Raw genomic sequence first — 16,837 nt, 5'->3', positions numbered from 1 at the left:
TGGCCCCTGCCGGAGGGACCCCAGCCCTGGCCGTGGGCTCAGCGCGGCCTCCAGCCCTGCAGTGAGATGGAGAGGGATGAGGTCCTTAGGGAAGAGCCAGGTTTTTCTCCCAGCAGGATAAAGGAGCGAAGCTGGACAAGGAAACAGAGCGGCAAAAGCAGTCGCATGATGAAGCAAATGGAAAAAAAATATTTCCCCAACCAGAAATTATTCCACAGGCTGCTGTGACAGGAGAAAGTACAGCTGAGTTATTGAGAAAGCAATGCAAAATCCAAACAGTTTAGTCTCTGGAAACCAGTCATTTGCAAAGCTATTTCCAAACTAAGTAAAAAGTTGCCGGCTGGCAGATCCCTGGGAAACCCCCAGCTGCCAGCCCAGCCGGTCGGGGCAGGGTGGCTGTGCTGAGGGGACACGACTGTCCCCCGTTTGCTGCGTGTCAAGCTGGGAAACACTTTGTGATTTCCACTTCATCCAGCACACGGGGTCTTTTGGGGATCAACACGTCCCCACCACCGCTCCGTGCGGTGCGTGTTTAATCCTCGGCACAGAGCGCGTTCCTGGGGGATGGTTCTGATCTGAAAGGACATTGGGGAGGTGGTGGGGGGGACACGGTCAGCCCCGCACCCTGAGCCACTGCCTCCACCTCTGTGTGCAGGGCTATATTTGGGAAGCTGCAGCGTGCTCTTGGCATGTCCCGGGGAGCGATGTCTGCTCCGGGTCCTAGCGCGGTGGGAGAGGAGAGGAGAGGAGAGGAGAGGAGAGGAGAGGAGAGGAGAGGAGAGGAGAGGAGAGGAGAGGAGAGGAGAGGAGAGGAGAGGAGAGGAGAGGAGAGGAGAGGAGAGGAGAGGAGAGGAGAGGAGAGGAGAGGAGAGGAGAGGAGAGGAGAGGAGAGGAGAGGAGAGGAGAGGAGAGGAGAGGAGAGGAGAGGAGGAGCTAGCAGGAGCCAGCCGGCAGCTCTCCCCCTACCTGGGCTCTTTAAGGGCTCTGGCAAGGAGCTCCCTGCCATTTCCAAACAGCTTCTCTCTTCTCCTTTTACAGGAGCCCAGCCGCCCGGCAGGCGTGTGTAAAGCAGCCATGGCTATTTTCAGAGTGAGAGGTGGTAGGGGAGCCAGCTCCCACCCCAGGCACGGCCCGGGCTCTCGCACATGGATGCCCACGCGTGTCCGCAGGGGCTGGGAAAACTGCACAGCACATCCCCCATTTCAGCCAGCGCTGCCAGGGCCCTGTGCTCATGGTGCGTGGTGTGAACACTGGGATTAAACAAATAATGAAGGCCGGGATTAAGAAAATAATGAAGCTGGGATGCTCTCCAGGAGCGGGCAGGCGTTTGTGGGGACAGGAGGACTGACAGCCGCACGTGGTGGCAGGACTGGGGCTGGCGCCATGAGCATTGCCGGGTGGGGGGAGACTCCTGGGTGCTGGTGCAAGGCACAGGGCAGGGACTCAGGTGGCACCGTGCCACACTTGTGCAGGGAAAACAGTGTTTTCTCCTTCCCTTTGCCTTTCCTTTTCCTATCCCAGCTCCTTGCAGCGAGGTCTACAGCACACAACACAAGTATCCTGCAACCCATCTAAGCCCCCTCCCTTTCCTAAGTGGTCCTAGAGATGCCAGCACAGTCCCCCTCCGTTTGGCACCTCAGTGGTGGACACTTCCATGGCAGCTTCACGCGGTGTTGGAGGTCACTTCACCCATCCAGACCACAGCTCCACAGGGGCTGCTCTATTCCCGGAAGGGCTCAGAATGAGGGATGGCCAGCAGCTGCCCACTCCACTGGCCCAGCATCTGGCCACTGCACGTGGGGACACCTGGGTGGGATGTCCCCATCGCCCGGGCTGCTGCATGCCAGCCGGTGGCTCTGTGACGGTGGTGTCACAGGGTGTCTGTGCGCGCAGGCGTGGAGGAGGCAGGCACAGGGAGAAGCGGAGGCGGCAGGGGCAGGACCACTGCTATCTGTGACACAGATCGCTTTTATGGCCTGCTGTTTACAGCCGCGGACAGGTAGGGTTAGGCTTGAGGGGTGACTCACAGCGGCAACCAGAAAACAGCCCGCTGCCTCCCCGAGCCTGGCTCAGAGAATGGGATAACAACCAGGGTGAGAAGCGCCGGGAGGCTTTGTCCCTCCATTCCCCTGACCGCTGTCAGGGCGCCCAGGCACGGGACTGGAATTCTTGACTTCTTGAACACTCACCCTTAAATATTTCGTCATGAAAGCAGGGAAGATGAAATTAAAAATACGATGAGTCGGAGCCCAGGCATGGCTCAGCCGAGGGCTTGGTGACCTGCCAGGCTCTGGGGGGATGCTTTTAATTTGGATAAATGGAAGTTGCATAAATGCTATAAATCGCACATTGGTCTGGCTCTTAACACAGAAGTGTGGGTGCTGTTGGCAGCACCCCACAATGCACCGTCGCCGGCTGAGTGCCCAGCCAGGCTGCATGCCGGGGCTGGCATGGCCATTGCCCTTGCACGGCTCCCATCCCCGGGTATCCGCAGGAGCCGCCCGGCTGGTGAGCAGGCTCCTGTGCTTGGATGTCGTTCCCTTCGCCCTCTGCCCTGCTAGGGTTTTTTTTTTTAGAGCGGCTGTTTTCCAAAAACAGCTTGAAAATATGTAACTATCATACCAGAGCTGAGCGGTCACACATAGGTCTCCCGTCCCCGCCGGTCAGGCCAGTCCCTGTGAGCTCATGGTGTCTGTGGTTTCCCAAAGCAGCTGTTCAGCACTGGAAAGGAAAAATGCTGAGCAGCTGCAGAGACTGGGATTGCTTCTGTGCGGGAGACGTGGCCTCCAAGGTCTCAGCTGGTTTTATTCCCAGCTCTGCTGCTGATAAGCCCTGGTAACTCTTTCCAGACTGGTAAAATGAGGGAAACTCTCATGCATGGGGCTTGGGGGGGTTCCTGCTTTGGGCTCGCACGGGGCTGGGCAAGTGATGGACGCAGCATCCCCATCAATAGCGTGGGCACCTCCTTGTGAGCTGGCCTGGCTGCCAAGGGATGAACACCCAATGCATTCTAAACGTTACCTAAGACTTCCCCGTCTGCCCAAAGCAGGGAAAATTGGCCGACTTCAAACACTCCGTGCCTTGTCTCATCTCTCCCAGCCAGTCAGCATGTGCCCAGGCTGGACTGAGTAATCTGGCCGTCACCATGACCATCGTGCGTCACGGTGCAGGCAGCTCACCCCACCGCTCGTGGGGAAAAGGCAGGTGCTGGGGGCCACCACATGTGCCTGGCAGAGCAGGGACCCCCACAGCCATCCATGTGAGGAGCAAGCCCAGCCAGCCTTGTGTTCCCACCACCGTGCTAGTGTGGAGCTCAGCTGGCCTCCCCAAGCAAGGACCACAGATGGGACAGACTGGAGGGGACGTGGGGCTGAGCAGTGGTGGGAGGTCTGGCTCCATTAGCAAGTCTATATTCCATCACCTTGAAGGTAGATCCTTGAAGGTGGTGGGAAAAGCACCACGTTGCTGAGCAGTAGGCCAAGGTGGTCTTCACCACCTCCTACCTGGTTGCAGGAGCATCCAGGATGGAGGAACCACATCTCCCCCGTAACATCCTACCCAAATCTCGAGGCCAGCCCTGCACACACACACCAGCTGCCCGCCGGACCCGAAGGGGTGTCCCTGCCACGGCTGAACTTGCGAGATACCAAAATACTCCCTGCCTCAGCACCACCCTTCCTCCCACACACTGCCCCACAAAGCACAGGGCCACGGGTTGATGGCTGCCCTGGTTCAGCCCCACACACCCTTCCCTGGGGCTGGAGCTGGGGTCAGCCCCCCCGTGTTGGGGTGGTAGTGGGTGCAGGCAAAAGACACAGGCCTGGCTGCAGGCAGGGCTGGCACCCACACTGGCACGCCCCTGCCCCATGGCAGGACCCCACTGTCCCTGGGGCTGCCCAACACGTCTCCCCTGGGGGGACCCCCACATGTGGCTGCACTTTTGGGTTCTTGTAGCTACCAGGGTCCAATTGAGCCAGTATTTGGCAGAGGGGTCCTAGGGAGGACCCCAGAGACTTGGGGGCGCAGACAGTGTAGCATGCTGGCTGGCAGAGCTACGGCCGGAGAAGTGGGGGTGCTGTGGCATGGTCCTGGGGTAGCAGGGGGGTCCTGGAGTGTTCTGAGGGAAGTGTTCCTGGCAGAGATGGGGAGTCCTGTGGTGGAGAAAGGAGTGTGGCCAGCAGGCTGAGGGAGGTAATTCTGCCCCTCTGCTCTGCTCTGGTTAGACCCCACCTGCAGTGCTGCGTCCAGCTCCGGGACCCTCAGCACAAGAAGGACATGGACCTGTTGGAGCGGGGCCAGAGGAGGGCCATGAAGATACTCAGAGGGCTGGAGCCCCTCTGCTGTGAGGACAGGCTGAGAGAGTTGGGGGGGTTCAGCCTGGAGAAGAGAAGGCTCCGGGGAGACCTTAGAGCCCTTTCCAGTCCCTAAAGGGGCTCCAGGAAAGCTGGGGAGGGACATTTTACAAGGGCATGTAGTGACAGGATGAGGGGTAATGGCTTCAAACTACAAGAGGGAAGATTTAGATGAGATCTCAGGGAGAATTTTTTCACTCTGAGGGTGGTGAGACACTGGCCCATTCCTGGAGGGGTTCAAGGCCAGGTTGGATGGGGCTTTGAGCAACCTGGTTTAGTGGCGGTGTCCCTGCCCAGGGCGTGGGCACTAGATGATCCTTAAGGACCCTTCCAATCTAAACCACTCTATGATTCTATGAAAGATGGGGGTGTTGGGTCAGGAGTGCAGGTGGGGGTGTCCCGGGCCAGGGGGCTCCATGCCTGGTGGGGACCTGCGCACAGCAGCGGGGGGGTCCGGGGGCAGGAGGGTGGCGGGATGGCGGGGACACCTGTCCTTGGGGACCCCGGGATGGAGAGCCTGCGCCTGGCGGGGTGTCCCGCCCCCTGTACCCCTCGGGACCCGGCTCGTCTCGGTGGGGCCGGGGCAGGGCTGCCCGTCGGGTTGCCGTACGGCGGGGGAGCCCCGCTCCGCTCCGCCCCGTTCCGCCCCGTTCCGCCCCGCAGCGCGGCTCTTCTCTTCGCTGCAGCCCGGGATGGCGCCGCGGCGGGGCTGAGCGGGCGGGCCGGGCCGGGGCCGGGATGGACGGCCCGAGCGGGGGCTGCCCGCCCGCCGCCACCGCCGCCCCGTCGCGGGCGAAGCTGCCGCTCGGCATCGTCTTCTCGACGGCCCTCTTCTGCGGGGAGGGGGCGGCGGCCGCCGTCCTCTGCCTCTCCTACGGCCACTCCGACGACCGCTTCTGGCTGGCGCTCACCGTCTTCTTCGTGCTCTGCCCCTCCGTCCTGGTGCAGCTCACCCTCATCTTCGTCCACCGCGACCTCAGCCGCGACCGCCCCCTCGTCCTCCTCATGCACTTGCTCCAGCTCGGGCCCATCATCAGGTGAGCGCGGCAGGGGATGCGGGGACACCCGGCGTGGGACGCGGGGACGCCGGCAGGGATGCGGGGACCCCCAGCATGGGACGCGGGGATGCCGGCAGGGACGAGGGGACCCCCGTCAGGGATGCAAGGACCCCCAGCATGGGATGCGGGGATGCCGGCAGGGACGAGGGGACCCCCGGCAGGGACGAGGGGACCCCCGGCAGGGATGCGGGGACCCCCGGCAGGGATACAGGGACCCCCGGCAGGGATGCGGGGACCCCCGGCAGGGATACAGGGACCCTCAGCAGGGATGCGGGGACCCCGTCAGGGATGCGGGGACCCCCCGCAGGTCCCGCGGGCACCGGGTGCGAGCAGGGAGCGGGGCCGTGCAGGGCGGAGCGCTCCGAGCACCGTCTGTCAGCAGAAATCTGTCCGTGCTGTAAACCCCGGCGTGCCCAGAGCTGCTCCTGCCATCCCCCCACCCTCCCCCGTCCCCTTCCTCCCGGGGGACACTGCTGCTCCCGGGGGTCTTCTGCTCGGCCAACCCTCCGCAGCAGGGCCGCGGTCCTGCTGGGGGGGTGCTGCCTCCTCTCCTGCCCGCTGGACCCCCGCTCCCGGCAGGACTCGGCTCTCCCAGCCTGTTGCATCTCTGCTGCTTTAAGGGCTCTTCACATGGTTGCTTTCTGCAGCCAGCGTTTCCCTCTGCCTTTGGGTTTTGCCATCGTTTGGCTTAGGCTGGGGGCACAGATGCAAACCCCAGCTGCGGGGACTTGAGGGTGAACAGGAGCAAGGGGTCCTGCCCCCCAGAAAAGGTCTCCACAGGCCTGGGAGGGGTGGGGGGTATGGGATATGGAGGAGAGGAGCTGGGTGCAGGAGTGGGGCTGGCATGGGGTTTGGGAGGCCACCAGACCCTGCTGGGGCGAGGAGGGTGAGGGGGTGGATGTTGCACAAGCCAGAGAGGTGCTGATCTCTCACTCCTTGGGAATGCTGCGGTGCCTCCCCGGGCTGCCGTCACCGTCACCCTGGCCATCCCGCTCGGCAGGAGCATGCAGGAGGTTCGGGGCGGGGGGGCCAGGGCAGAGCCACCATCTCTGCAGAGCTCCGTCCCCGAGGGCAAGCCAGCAGCCACACTTTGGGGTGCGCCGTAACTGCAGAGCTGACAGAAAACACCACGGCCTTCACCGGGCTTCCTCCATCACCGGAAACCAGCAGGGTGCCGGGGTTGTCCCCGTCACCACGGCTCATCATCAGAGGCGGCCAGGGAGCCTCACCTCGGCACCAGCAGCCATTGGAAGGGCTGTGGGTCCACCTTGGCCCACAGTGGTGTCACACCTCTCACAGCACTGACCACAGCCATCTGAGATGGTTGCGATGGTGCTTGGCCGCTTGCTGGAGATGGAGCCCAGCCTGCTGAGGAGGTCTGGCAGAGCATCAGGAGCCAGCTGGAATGGCCCTTGAAGCCAGGCCCTTTGGATGAAACTGTTTTCCCATCAGAGTTTGCAACGAGCCATAAACGCTGGCCTGATCTGGCAAGAGAATTTATCCCCAAAAACCTCATTCCATTTGGGGCTGAAACAGAGTGAGGTCTGCTGTCCTAATGAATGCTCGTAAATAATTACGTCCTGTTGGTCGCCGAGCCAGCTTGTCCCCAGGCGGGAGCCAAGCCGGTTGGATGGGCCCTCCTCTGCTGATGGCCCGTGGCCCACACACACCCTCCTCACAGCTGGGGTCCTGTTGGCCTTGCAAGGGGGAGCAGCGTGGGAGAAACCTGCCTCCCTTCCCTGCAGATGTGGGTGCCCCTGCAGGGAAGGGGCTGCGGAAGCGCTGCCTTATCTGCCCGTGTCACACTCGGCTTCACCCTGCGCTCTCCTTCCTGCTGTCCCCACCAAGAAGGAAGCGTAGAAGACTTCTGCTCAAGAGGAGAGATCAAAGACGAGATCAGAAAGTTTCTCTTGCTTAGAGGAAGAGATGAGTTTCGTGCCAGTGGGGAAAACAGAGCCTGAGGGTGATTAACCCCTTCCTGGAGCTCTAGCTCCCAGCAGAGCTACAGTTCCCATACCCTGGATGCTGCACCTCTTCCAGCAGTTGGTGCACCCCTCCCTGGGGCTGTGGTTGTCCCTCTAACCCTGAATGCCGCAGCAGAGGAGTGGCCACCAGGCATCCCTGAGGTCCTGGTGTGCCCCAGGGCCAGGGATTGGCCACAGCACGGCTGAACAGTGGCCCAAATCAGCTGGGCTGCACCCAGCAGGAGCAGGGTCTGGTTGGCAACCAGGCAAGGGGGGGCTGGAGGTGCTGGGAGTGGGTCTGGGGGGCAGCGGGGAGGCTGGCGGGGTGATGGTTGACACATCCCTACAGGTGCATGGAGGCCCTGGTGGTGTACTGCTGGTCGGGGAAGGAGGAGGAGCCCTACGTCACCATCACCCGCAAGCGGCGGCTGCGGAATGGCTACGAGGTGGAGATGGAGCAGGAGGTGGGCCACTCGGTCCGCCGGCTGGCCACCCACCGCAACGCCTTCAAGCGCATGGCCGTCATCCAGGCCTTCCTGGGCTCCACCCCACAGCTCACCCTCCAGCTCTACATCAGCATCCTGGAGAAGTATGTCCCTGCCGCCCGAGGTAAGGGTGCCTGGCACGGGGGCTTCCCGGGGGCCGTGCAGGCAGGACCCCACCAGGGCATGGCGGCAGCTCCTGAGCCACATGTGCCGGTGTGGCACCTGGACAAATCTCTGGGGACTTGCCACCAGACTCCCCTACATGTGGGGGACGGCCCACAGAGTTTTTACACTCCTCTGTCCCCTGGGTTGCTTTTCCCACCCCCAGCGCTCCGCTTTCCAGCTTGGAGTGAGGCTGGGAGGGTGGGAAGAGCTGGCCGTGACCAAGGCTCGGTGCTTGCAGACATCTGCCCTACGGAGCCGTGCCACCCACCCACTGCTCTGTCCCATGGAGATGTCATGCCCCTGCCCCGGGCTGCTCCCGTTCGCATTCGTTACTGAGTTTTCCCGGCTCTGGCTTCCCCATGTTCCCTCTGTTGGATCTATTTCTGAGCCTTTCCCAACAGCCAGAGCTCCCAGCCCAGCGCTCCCAGGCTCCCTCAGCTGCTGCCGGGGTGTTTGTGTGCTCAGGGGCTGGATGTGCCAGAGATAGCTTTTAAATCCCAATCTGGAATGCTGATGAACCAGGCGTGAAGGAGCTGCCCTTGCCAACCTGCTTTCTTGGCCGTACTGGGAGCCCAGACCTTGCCCTCTGTGCCCACCTACGCTACGGTGGGGTGGCTCTTGGTCCAGGTTTGGGCAGAGGGGTGCTCACAGCACGGACCGTGCCCCATTCCCCCTTGAGCAGCATTTCTTGCATAGGGCAGGGGGGGTCCTAGCACAGGAATGGCCCCAGTTTGGCAGAGGCTCCTGGTTTATTGGTTTAGGGAGAAAATCTGGGAGCGGAGCCTCCTGCTGCCTGCAGCTGCCCCCGCAACCACCCCGTCACGGGGTCTGTCACCACCAGCCATGAGCTGTCCCAGCAGTGCCCAGTGAGAATCTTGCTGCAGGCCCCGGGGCTTGGCACCCCACGCTTTGCAGCCAGGGTTGTCACCCCATACTTCACACCCAGGGTTGGTACCCCAAGCTTTCCACCTAGGGTTGTCACCCCACACTTCACTCCCAGGGCTGGCACCCCACACTTTGCACCCTGGGCAGCAGAGAGGCCGGGCACACAGCCCGGTCCCCAGCACTGCCTGACCTCCCTGCCTTCTCCTTCTGCAGCCGTCCTCATGGGCATCTGCCTGGTGTCGGTCACCTACGGAGCGCTCGTCTGCAACGTCCTGGCCATCCAGGTCAAGTACGATGACTACAAGGTCCAGCTGAGGCCGCTGGCCTTCCTCTGCATTGTGCTGTGGCGCAGCCTGGAGATCTCCACCCGGGTGGCCGTCCTTGTGCTCTTCAGCACCGTCTTCAAGCACTGGATCATCCCCATTGCCCTGGCCAACCTGCTGGTGGTCTTCTTCTTGCCCTGGGTGCAGTTCTGGCGGAGCGGTACCCACCTGCCCGACAACATCGAGAAGAACTTCAGCCGGGTGGGCACGGTGGTGGTGCTCTGCGCCTTCACCCTCCTCTACGCCAGCATCAACATGTTCTGCTGGTCGGCCGTGCAGCTCAAGCTGGCCGACCGGGACCTCATCGACAAGTCGCAGAACTGGGGCCGTCTGGCCGTGTACTACGTGGCCCGGCTGGCAGAGAACACGGCCCTGGTCATCCTCTGGTACTTCTTCAAGACGGACGTCTACGAGAACATCTGCACCCCGCTGCTGGTGGTGCAGCTGCTCCTGGGCTACTGCCTGGGCATCTACTTCATGCTCCTCTTCTTCCAGTACCTCCACCCCTGCCGCCAGCTCTTCCACCACAACGTTGCTGACTTCCTGCACTGCGTCTGCTGCCGCCGGCGCCCGCCAGGGACCCCTCTGTGCCTCCAGGCACCCTACGAGCCCGGCGTGAGGCATAGCATCGTCTGAGGCAGGGCCAGCACCCGGCTCCTCCAGCTGGCTACAGACATGGGGACAGGCTGTGCCAGCAGCCAGAGAGGGCTCATGGCCCTGCGGTGGCAGTGGGTCCCAGGGCGTCCCCAACAGTGGCAGGGGGACAAGAGTATGCCCACCTGCCCAGGACCGCGCGCATGGACACGAGGGACTTATGTGGTGCCCAAACCAGCTGTCAGAGTAAGCCAGCTGCCGTGGGGTGCCCAGCCCCTGGGGTGCCCCGACACCCCCCAACCGCCCAACAGGGAACATTCGGTGGCCTTGGGGCCATGGGTGCCAGCGGGACTGTTTTAAGCAGTAAAGAAACTTTGCTGTGGCTGCGCGTCCAGGTGTTGATGGCAGCCGGTGACTCAGGTGGAGGGTGGGGACCGTCTCGCCGGGGTTGGCACGGGTCCCCACACCCACTGCCCACGTAGCCCTCATGCTCACAGGCACCAACCGGTGCCAGCGGGAAGCAGGGATGCGGGGGAGCCCCTCCGCGGAACCCGTAAGAAAGAAGCAGGAGCGTGGCGGGACGGGGGCCGGCCTCATCCTGCGCCTCCGCCAGGGTGGCTGCGGGCCAGGAGCAACCTGGCAGGCAAGGAGCAATCCTGCCCAACCTGTTCCTCCAGGCAGGAGGCCCCAGCACCGGCTTGTTGTTCCCAGTTGGAGCGGTGGGTGCCGCTGAGCTGGGGACCCTGCTGCCAAGGGCGGGCAGGAGAAGAAGGGCAGCCGGCAGAGTGATGGGGATGCTGATGGCACCCAGGGGTGGGTCCTCATCCCAAAGTGTCCCAAGAGCGTGACACCCCCAGCCCATCCCCAGAAACCATTTTGGGGTCAGTTTGGAGGGTGCTGGGTGCCCATGGAGGTGCAGCACCGCTGGGGCTCAGTCTTAATTCACCTGCCCTGGAGTGGATCCCTGGGTTGGATCCTGGCACCGGCACAGCGCAGTGCCCCCGGGATGCTTCTCCTTTGGTGGCTTTCTGGTAAAACGGGGGCAGTGAAGCCTGGAGAGGGAGACCAGGGAACAGCATATCTGCTGAGCCAGGCACAGGATGGACCCTCCGCCACCTCCTCCCACCAGGAAATTCCTACCTTAAAAAAAAAGCCCATTTTTGTCCCCAAATATTGCAAAAATCCAAGAGAGGCAGCCTGATGCCCTGCAGCGCTCAGCTGCGGGGCTGCGGGGGACGCCTCAGTGAGGGGCCACGCGTGCCCAGCCGGTGCGGGAGGCTGGTTTCGGGGCTGCCCCATGGGGTCAGCCCTGCCTTCCTGGAAGGTAGCCTTTGAAACTGCACGGCATTTCCTCAAAGGCTTCTGAGGGGAAAGTCCCCGGGGTGCCGTTCCCGCGGCCGTGCCTGTCGCACCGCCTGCCCTCTCCATAAAACGGCGGGTGCAGGCACGGGGACGGGGACGTCGCACCATGGGCAACTGGCTGGTCAACCACTGGTTCTCGGCTGCCGTCCTCGTGAGTGTGTGGGGCTGGGGGGGATGTGGGGGGTTTCAGGGGGCACGGCTCCGGCGGGATCACCAGGGCAATGGGAGATGATGGGCTGCCCTGGGGCTGGGCTGCAGGGAGGGATGAGCAGCCTCTCTGCTCAGCCAACCCCCAAAGCCTTTGGGAGGGGGTGTCGGAAAACTTAAGGAAAACATGACTCAAAGGAAAGGGGGGGAGGGAGGGGTCCCGCTGCAAAACTTGAAAATGCCGCTGCTTTGGCTGGGAGCCTCCCACTGCCTTGTCGCTCCACATGAGAGCAGGAGGCTCCCGTGAGAGCCCACGCCGGGGAGAGGAGCTTCACCGTGGGGACCATGTGCCGGTGCCGTGCTGCGGCATCACTGGTGTAACGGGCATTGCCCAGCCAGCACCGCACCGGCTGCTCGGCTCGGCTCAGCGCTGCGTGAGGAGCTGCAAATACATGGGAAAATGGGGGTTTGCAGAAAGTTGGGTTATTTTCATTTTATACATTACTTTTTAAAACAAACAAACTCAAAAAAAAAACCCCCAACAAATGCAAGGCAGAGTGGTTTTAGGAGCCCAGAAAAAAAAAAAAAAATCAATGGCTGTGAGAGGGGCCAGCGTGGGGTGCAGCAGGGTCAGGCAGGGGATAGCAACGTGGTGGGGCTGGGTGATCCATCTCCCTGCGAAATTGCCTCCTCCCGGAGTCTTCCTCACTCAGCCCCGACCACCCTCCGGCTCTGCCCTCCCGCCGTGCAGGCATCGCCTGCGTCTGCCTTTCCTCCTTCCTCCTCCGTGGGTGATGCATGGGGACGTGGGTGACAGGACAGTTATTTGCAAGACTCCCACGCCTCTCCCCGCCTTTGGCCCTGGGTCCCAGCCCCGCACGTGCTGCCGCAGCTCATAAGGAAGCAGGAGGGGACACCCTGCCCAAACGCCCTCTGGCTGCACCCACACCTGAGTGCTGTGGGGTTAAGGGGGGGTCCCAGGTCAGGGTCCCTCATGAGGCCGTGGCTTTCCCCTGCAGGCAGCCTGGCTGGGCATCAACATCTTCCTCTTCACGTACTACTTTCTGTTCTTTGACCGGGATGATCATTATTTCTACACCAGGGCCATCCTTGGGGTAAGGTTCTCCCCCTCAGAGCCTTCCTTCAGTGGGGTGGGGGCTGCAGCACCCCATATCCCCTCCTTGTCCTGCCCTCTTCCAGCCCACCATCACTCCATCCCAGTCCCCAGCCCGGCATTGCTCCATGCTGGTCCCTCTCTTGGTCCCTGTCCTGTCCCAGCCCAGTGTCTCCTCACCCCAGCCCAGCATCACCCCCTCACAGTCCCCCTCCTCTCCTGGCTCAGCATCACCCCCTCTCAGTCCCCCTCTTCTCCTGGCTCAGCATCACCCCCTCTCAGTCCCCCTCTTCTCCTGGCTCAGCATCACCCCCTCTCAGTCCCCCTCTTCTCCTGGCTCAGCATCACCCCCTCTCAGTCCCCCTCTTCTCCTGGCTCAGCATCACCCCCTGCCAGTCCCCAGCCCAGCATCCCACAGCTCCAGTCCCAGCTCAGCACCACTCCCCCTCCCAGTCCCCCAGCCCAGCATCCCACAGCCCCAGTCCCGGCCTGGCATCACCCCCTCCTAGTCCCAGCTCAGCATCACTCCCTCCCAGTCCCCAGCCCAGCATCCCACAGCCCCAGTCCCAGCTCAGCATCACTCAGCCCCAGCTCAGCATCACTTGGCCCCATCCTCTCCCAGTCCCAGCACGGCACCATGCTGGGCAGAGCCTTTGGGGACAGCACGGCTGCAGAGGTCCCTGGGGGACAGCGGTGCTCACGCCCTGCCCTCTCCTCAGTCTGCCTTGGCGTGGGCCCGGGCATCGGCCAAGTGCCTCAACTTCAACAGCATGTTGATCCTGCTGCCCGTCTGCCGCAACCTCCTCTCCTTCCTCCGCGGGACCTGCTCGGTGAGTGTCCCGTGGTGGCACGGCCAGCATGGCCATCCCCATCCCCATCCCCATCCTGACACCACCGCCTGTCCCTGCAGTGCTGCCGGCGGACTCTGCGGAAGCAGCTGGACCACAACCTCACCTTCCACAAGCTGGTGGCCTACGCGCTGGCCCTCTTCACAGGTACGGCCCCGCGCCGGGCTGGGACATGGTGGGTGACTGGGAAGGGGCCATGTGGGTGACTGCCTGTCCCCTGCCCAGCCGTGCACACCATCGCTCACCTCTTCAACTTGGAGCGCTACAACAACAGCCAGCAAGCCACCGACGGCAGCCTCCCCGCCGTCCTCTCCAAGATGCACCTTCAGGGCAGCAAGTGGCTGAACCCCATCCACTCCAACAAGACGGTGAGCGCTGGCCCTGGCATCCAGCCCCCTGCCACCGCCTGTCCCCTGCCCCCCCCTAACCCATCCTACTGCCCCTGCAGACTGTCGAGTACGTGGCCTTCACCACCATCCCGGGGTTGACGGGGGTCATCATCACACTGGTGCTCATCCTCATGGTCACCTCCTCCACCGAGTTCATCCGCAGGAACTACTTTGAGGTTTTCTGGTACACGCACCACCTCTTCCTCATCTACTTTGCCGGCCTCGTCATCCATGGCATCGCGTAAGGCTCCTCACCCCTCCCTGAAGGTGGGACAGCGGAGTGATAGGAGGAGGGGCAATGGCTTTAAACTGGAAGAGGGGAGATTGAGATGAGATCTCAGGAAGAAATTCTTTGCTGTGAGGGTGGTGAGACCCTGGCCCAGGTTGCCCAGAGAAGCTGTGGCTGCCCCATCCCTGGAGGGGTTCAAGGCCAGGCTGGATGGGGCTTTGAGCAACCTGGTGTGGTGGGAGGTGTCCCTGCCCAGGGCAGGGGGGTTGGAACTGTATGGTCTTTAAGGTCCCTTTCAACCCAAGTCATTCTATGATTCTACAACAAGGAGGGGCAAGAGCAGCAGACCCCCATGGGACAGCCCTGCCTGGACCAGGGGAGCAGTGCAGCCCTGGAGGAGGTTCACTGGGGCTGTGGGCTCTCCATTCCTGGGGCCAGCTAGTCCAGCTGGCCCCACGCAGCACAACCCTGGCTAGGGAGGACAGGACCTGGCCCTAGGGCTCACCCATCACCTTCCAACAGCGGGCTGGTGCGCGGGCAGACGGAGGAGAGCATGGAGAAGGTGCACCCCCACCACTGCGCCCAGTATCTCACACAGAAGTATGAGGACTGCTGGCACGGCTGCTGCGAAGAACCCGAGTTCGGGAGCATCCCTGCTGAGGTAGGGCAGCAGTGGGACAGCCACAGGGGAAGAAGCCCCTTCCTTTGCCCTTGGGGTGCTCCAGCGCTGGCTCCCCCCAACCCTTTGCTCTCCTCCATCCCTGCAGTCCTGGAAGTGGGTTCTGGCCCCCTTCCTCCTTTACGTCTTCGAGAGGATCCTCCGGGTCTGGCGTGCGCAGCAGAAGGTGGTCGTCACCAAGGTGGGTGGTGCGAGACCTCATGCCACCCGCTGGCTCCTTGTCTTGCGGCCACTGGTGCAGCAGCTCCTTGCCCTGGTGGCCGCAGAGAGGCGGGCAGGGGCCGCTGCCGAAGCCCCTTGCCCAGGGACAGGAGCCAGGCTGGGCACTGAGCCCTGTCCCCGTGCCGCAGGTGGTCATGCACCCTGCCCGCGTGCTGGAGCTGCAGATGCAGAAGAAGGGCTTCCGCATGGAGGTGGGGCAGTACATCTTCGTCAACTGCCCCACCATCTCCCGGCTGGAGTGGCACCCCTTCACCCTCACCTCAGCGCCCGAGGAGGACTTCTTCTCCATCCACATCCGGGTGGCTGGAGACTGGACGGAGCGTCTTATCGACACCTTCCAGCAGGAGATGCCCAGGTAGGCTGGGGAGTGGCCGAATGGACCCTCCTGGGGATTTGGGGAGGCCATACCTCTTATCCAGCCCCTCCCTCGGCCAGGATTGAGGTGGACGGCCCCTTCGGCACGGCCAGTGAAGACGTGTTCCAGTACGAGGTGGCCATGCTGGTGGGAGCAGGCATCGGTGTCACCCCCTTTGCCTCCATCCTGAAGTCCATCTGGTACAAGTTCCAGCAGGCTGACCAGACCCTCAAGACCAAGAAGGTATGGGGTGTCCCATGGGACCAGCCGTGGGTTTCTCCGTGCTGGACTTCCCAGTCCTTGACGTTGCAATCTTTCCATCCCAGATCTACTTCTACTGGCTCTGCCGGGACACAGGAGCCTTCGCCTGGTTCAACGACCTGCTTGCCTCGCTGGAGCAGAAGATGGCCGAGTCGGGCAAGGCAGACTTTCTCACCTACCGGCTTTTCCTCACCGGCTGGAACACCAGCATCGTGAGTTGGCCACAGGGGGACACACAGGGTGGCCGAGCTGGGCAGGAGAGGCAGGGCGAGTCTGCAGGCAGAAAGCCAAGGAGCAGTTGGTGGGCAACAGTGGTGGGTGCTCCTCTGTGCTGAGGGACAGGAGATGGGCTTGCGGGTAGTGGCCATGGTCTTCACTGTCCCCCACTCTGCCCAGGTCAACAACGTGGCACTGCACTTCGACAACACTACAGACACGGTGACAGGCCTCAGGCACAAAACCATCTTTGGGCGGCCCATGTGGAACAGCGAGTTCACGGCGGTGGCCGCAGCCCACCCCAGGTGAGAGCTGGGCAGGGAACTCAGGGTGCCGGAGCCAGGAGGGACCCCCTCATCCCCTGCAGGTTGCAGGGACCCCAAAATTGTCTTCAATCCCTTTATCTGTGGCGAGCCATCTGCCTGATGCTGACATGCCCCATGCTGTGTGCAGGTCGGTGGTCGGCGTGTTCCTGTGCGGGCCAGAGAAATTGGCAGAGAGCCTGCGGAAGTCTTGCCACCAACACTCCAGCCTGGACCCCAGGAAGGTCAAATTCTACTTCAACAAGGAGAACTTTTGAGGCTGGGAGCCCAGCAGGCAGGGGACCCCCCAATGCCAGAGTATGGCCAGGGATAAGCATCTCCTGAAGAACACATGCACTGAAGCCAGCCGAGACACGGCAAGGTTATCCTTCTCCATGAGAAACTCCAGGTTCAAAGACTGCCGCCTTCTTGACCTGGTCTACAAGGGTTCCTCATGGGGGGAGCAGGCCTGCAGCTCCAGTTTCACCAGTAAAGAAGCTGCAATGCTGCTGGAGCAGCGGGAGCGCCCAGCAGGCTGGGCAGAACCACAGGACGGGGTTGGGGACGGGACACCGGGGGCTAAACCTGCTAAACCCGGGTCAAAACAGTCCTTTGGGTAAATTAAAACTTGTTTTTCCTTTGCAATAAAAGCCACAGAGGTGACTTGGTTCCGTGCAGGTGCGAAGGGAGCCCACTCTTTGCCCCCTTGTAGGGCTTGCAATAAAAACACTTGGTTAATTTTAAACCTCCTGGGGTGCAGGGTAAGGTGCCCCCAGCTTCCACGGGGGCTTGCTGCCACCACCAAGCCACCCCGAAACTAGCCCCCAGGGACTAACCAGCACCCAGGCTCACGCTAAGGCAACAAATTCTGCAAAAAGATAGGCAGC

At 62.3% G+C, this 16,837-nt stretch overlaps 2 protein-coding genes across 2 annotated transcripts; both read left to right on the top strand.

The window, feature by feature from the left end:
• The first annotated feature begins 5,044 nt into the window (after window positions 1-5,044).
• On the top strand, window positions 5,045-10,209 carry XKRX (XK related X-linked). Its single transcript, XM_074147781.1, has 3 exons — window positions 5,045-5,389; window positions 7,724-7,983; window positions 9,123-10,209. Exons 1-3 carry the CDS (start codon window positions 5,091-5,093, stop codon window positions 9,866-9,868), a joined length of 1,305 nt encoding a protein of 434 aa, XP_074003882.1. The 5' UTR covers window positions 5,045-5,090; the 3' UTR covers window positions 9,869-10,209.
• Window positions 10,210-11,294: 1,085 nt separating this feature from the next.
• On the top strand, window positions 11,295-16,612 carry NOX1 (NADPH oxidase 1). The gene is made up of 13 exons (XM_074147474.1): window positions 11,295-11,339; window positions 12,355-12,450; window positions 13,169-13,279; window positions 13,360-13,444; window positions 13,523-13,665; window positions 13,746-13,927; window positions 14,438-14,576; window positions 14,683-14,775; window positions 14,945-15,171; window positions 15,252-15,414; window positions 15,498-15,644; window positions 15,829-15,953; window positions 16,102-16,612. Exons 1-13 carry the CDS (start codon window positions 11,295-11,297, stop codon window positions 16,226-16,228), a joined length of 1,683 nt encoding a protein of 560 aa, XP_074003575.1. The 3' UTR covers window positions 16,229-16,612.
• Window positions 16,613-16,837: the final 225 nt, after the last annotated feature.

This window comes from Numenius arquata, chromosome 5 (genome assembly GCF_964106895.1).
Source record: "Numenius arquata chromosome 5, bNumArq3.hap1.1, whole genome shotgun sequence".
NCBI classification, from domain to species: Eukaryota; Metazoa; Chordata; class Aves; order Charadriiformes; family Scolopacidae; genus Numenius; species Numenius arquata.
The sequence above is the reverse complement of the archived record's forward strand: the minus strand, read 5'-3'. Positions and strand labels throughout refer to the sequence as shown.

What these genes read in the sequence shown, in the direction of transcription:
- XKRX (XM_074147781.1), top strand. Translation starts at nt 5,091, where the DNA reads ATGGACGGCCCGAGCGGGGGCTGCCCGCCCGCCGCCACCGCCGCCCCG. An exon ending in CAGCTCGGGCCCATCATCAG is followed by an intron (nt 5,390 to 7,723) that starts GTGAGCGCGGCA and finishes ACATCCCTACAG; the next exon opens with GTGCATGGAGGCCCTGGTGG. An exon ending in GTATGTCCCTGCCGCCCGAG is followed by an intron (nt 7,984 to 9,122) that starts GTAAGGGTGCCT and finishes CTCCTTCTGCAG; the next exon opens with CCGTCCTCATGGGCATCTGC.
- NOX1 (XM_074147474.1), top strand. Translation starts at nt 11,295, where the DNA reads ATGGGCAACTGGCTGGTCAACCACTGGTTCTCGGCTGCCGTCCTC. An exon ending in TCCTCCGCGGGACCTGCTCG is followed by an intron (nt 13,280 to 13,359) that starts GTGAGTGTCCCG and finishes CTGTCCCTGCAG; the next exon opens with TGCTGCCGGCGGACTCTGCG. An exon ending in AGACCCTCAAGACCAAGAAG is followed by an intron (nt 15,415 to 15,497) that starts GTATGGGGTGTC and finishes TTTCCATCCCAG; the next exon opens with ATCTACTTCTACTGGCTCTG.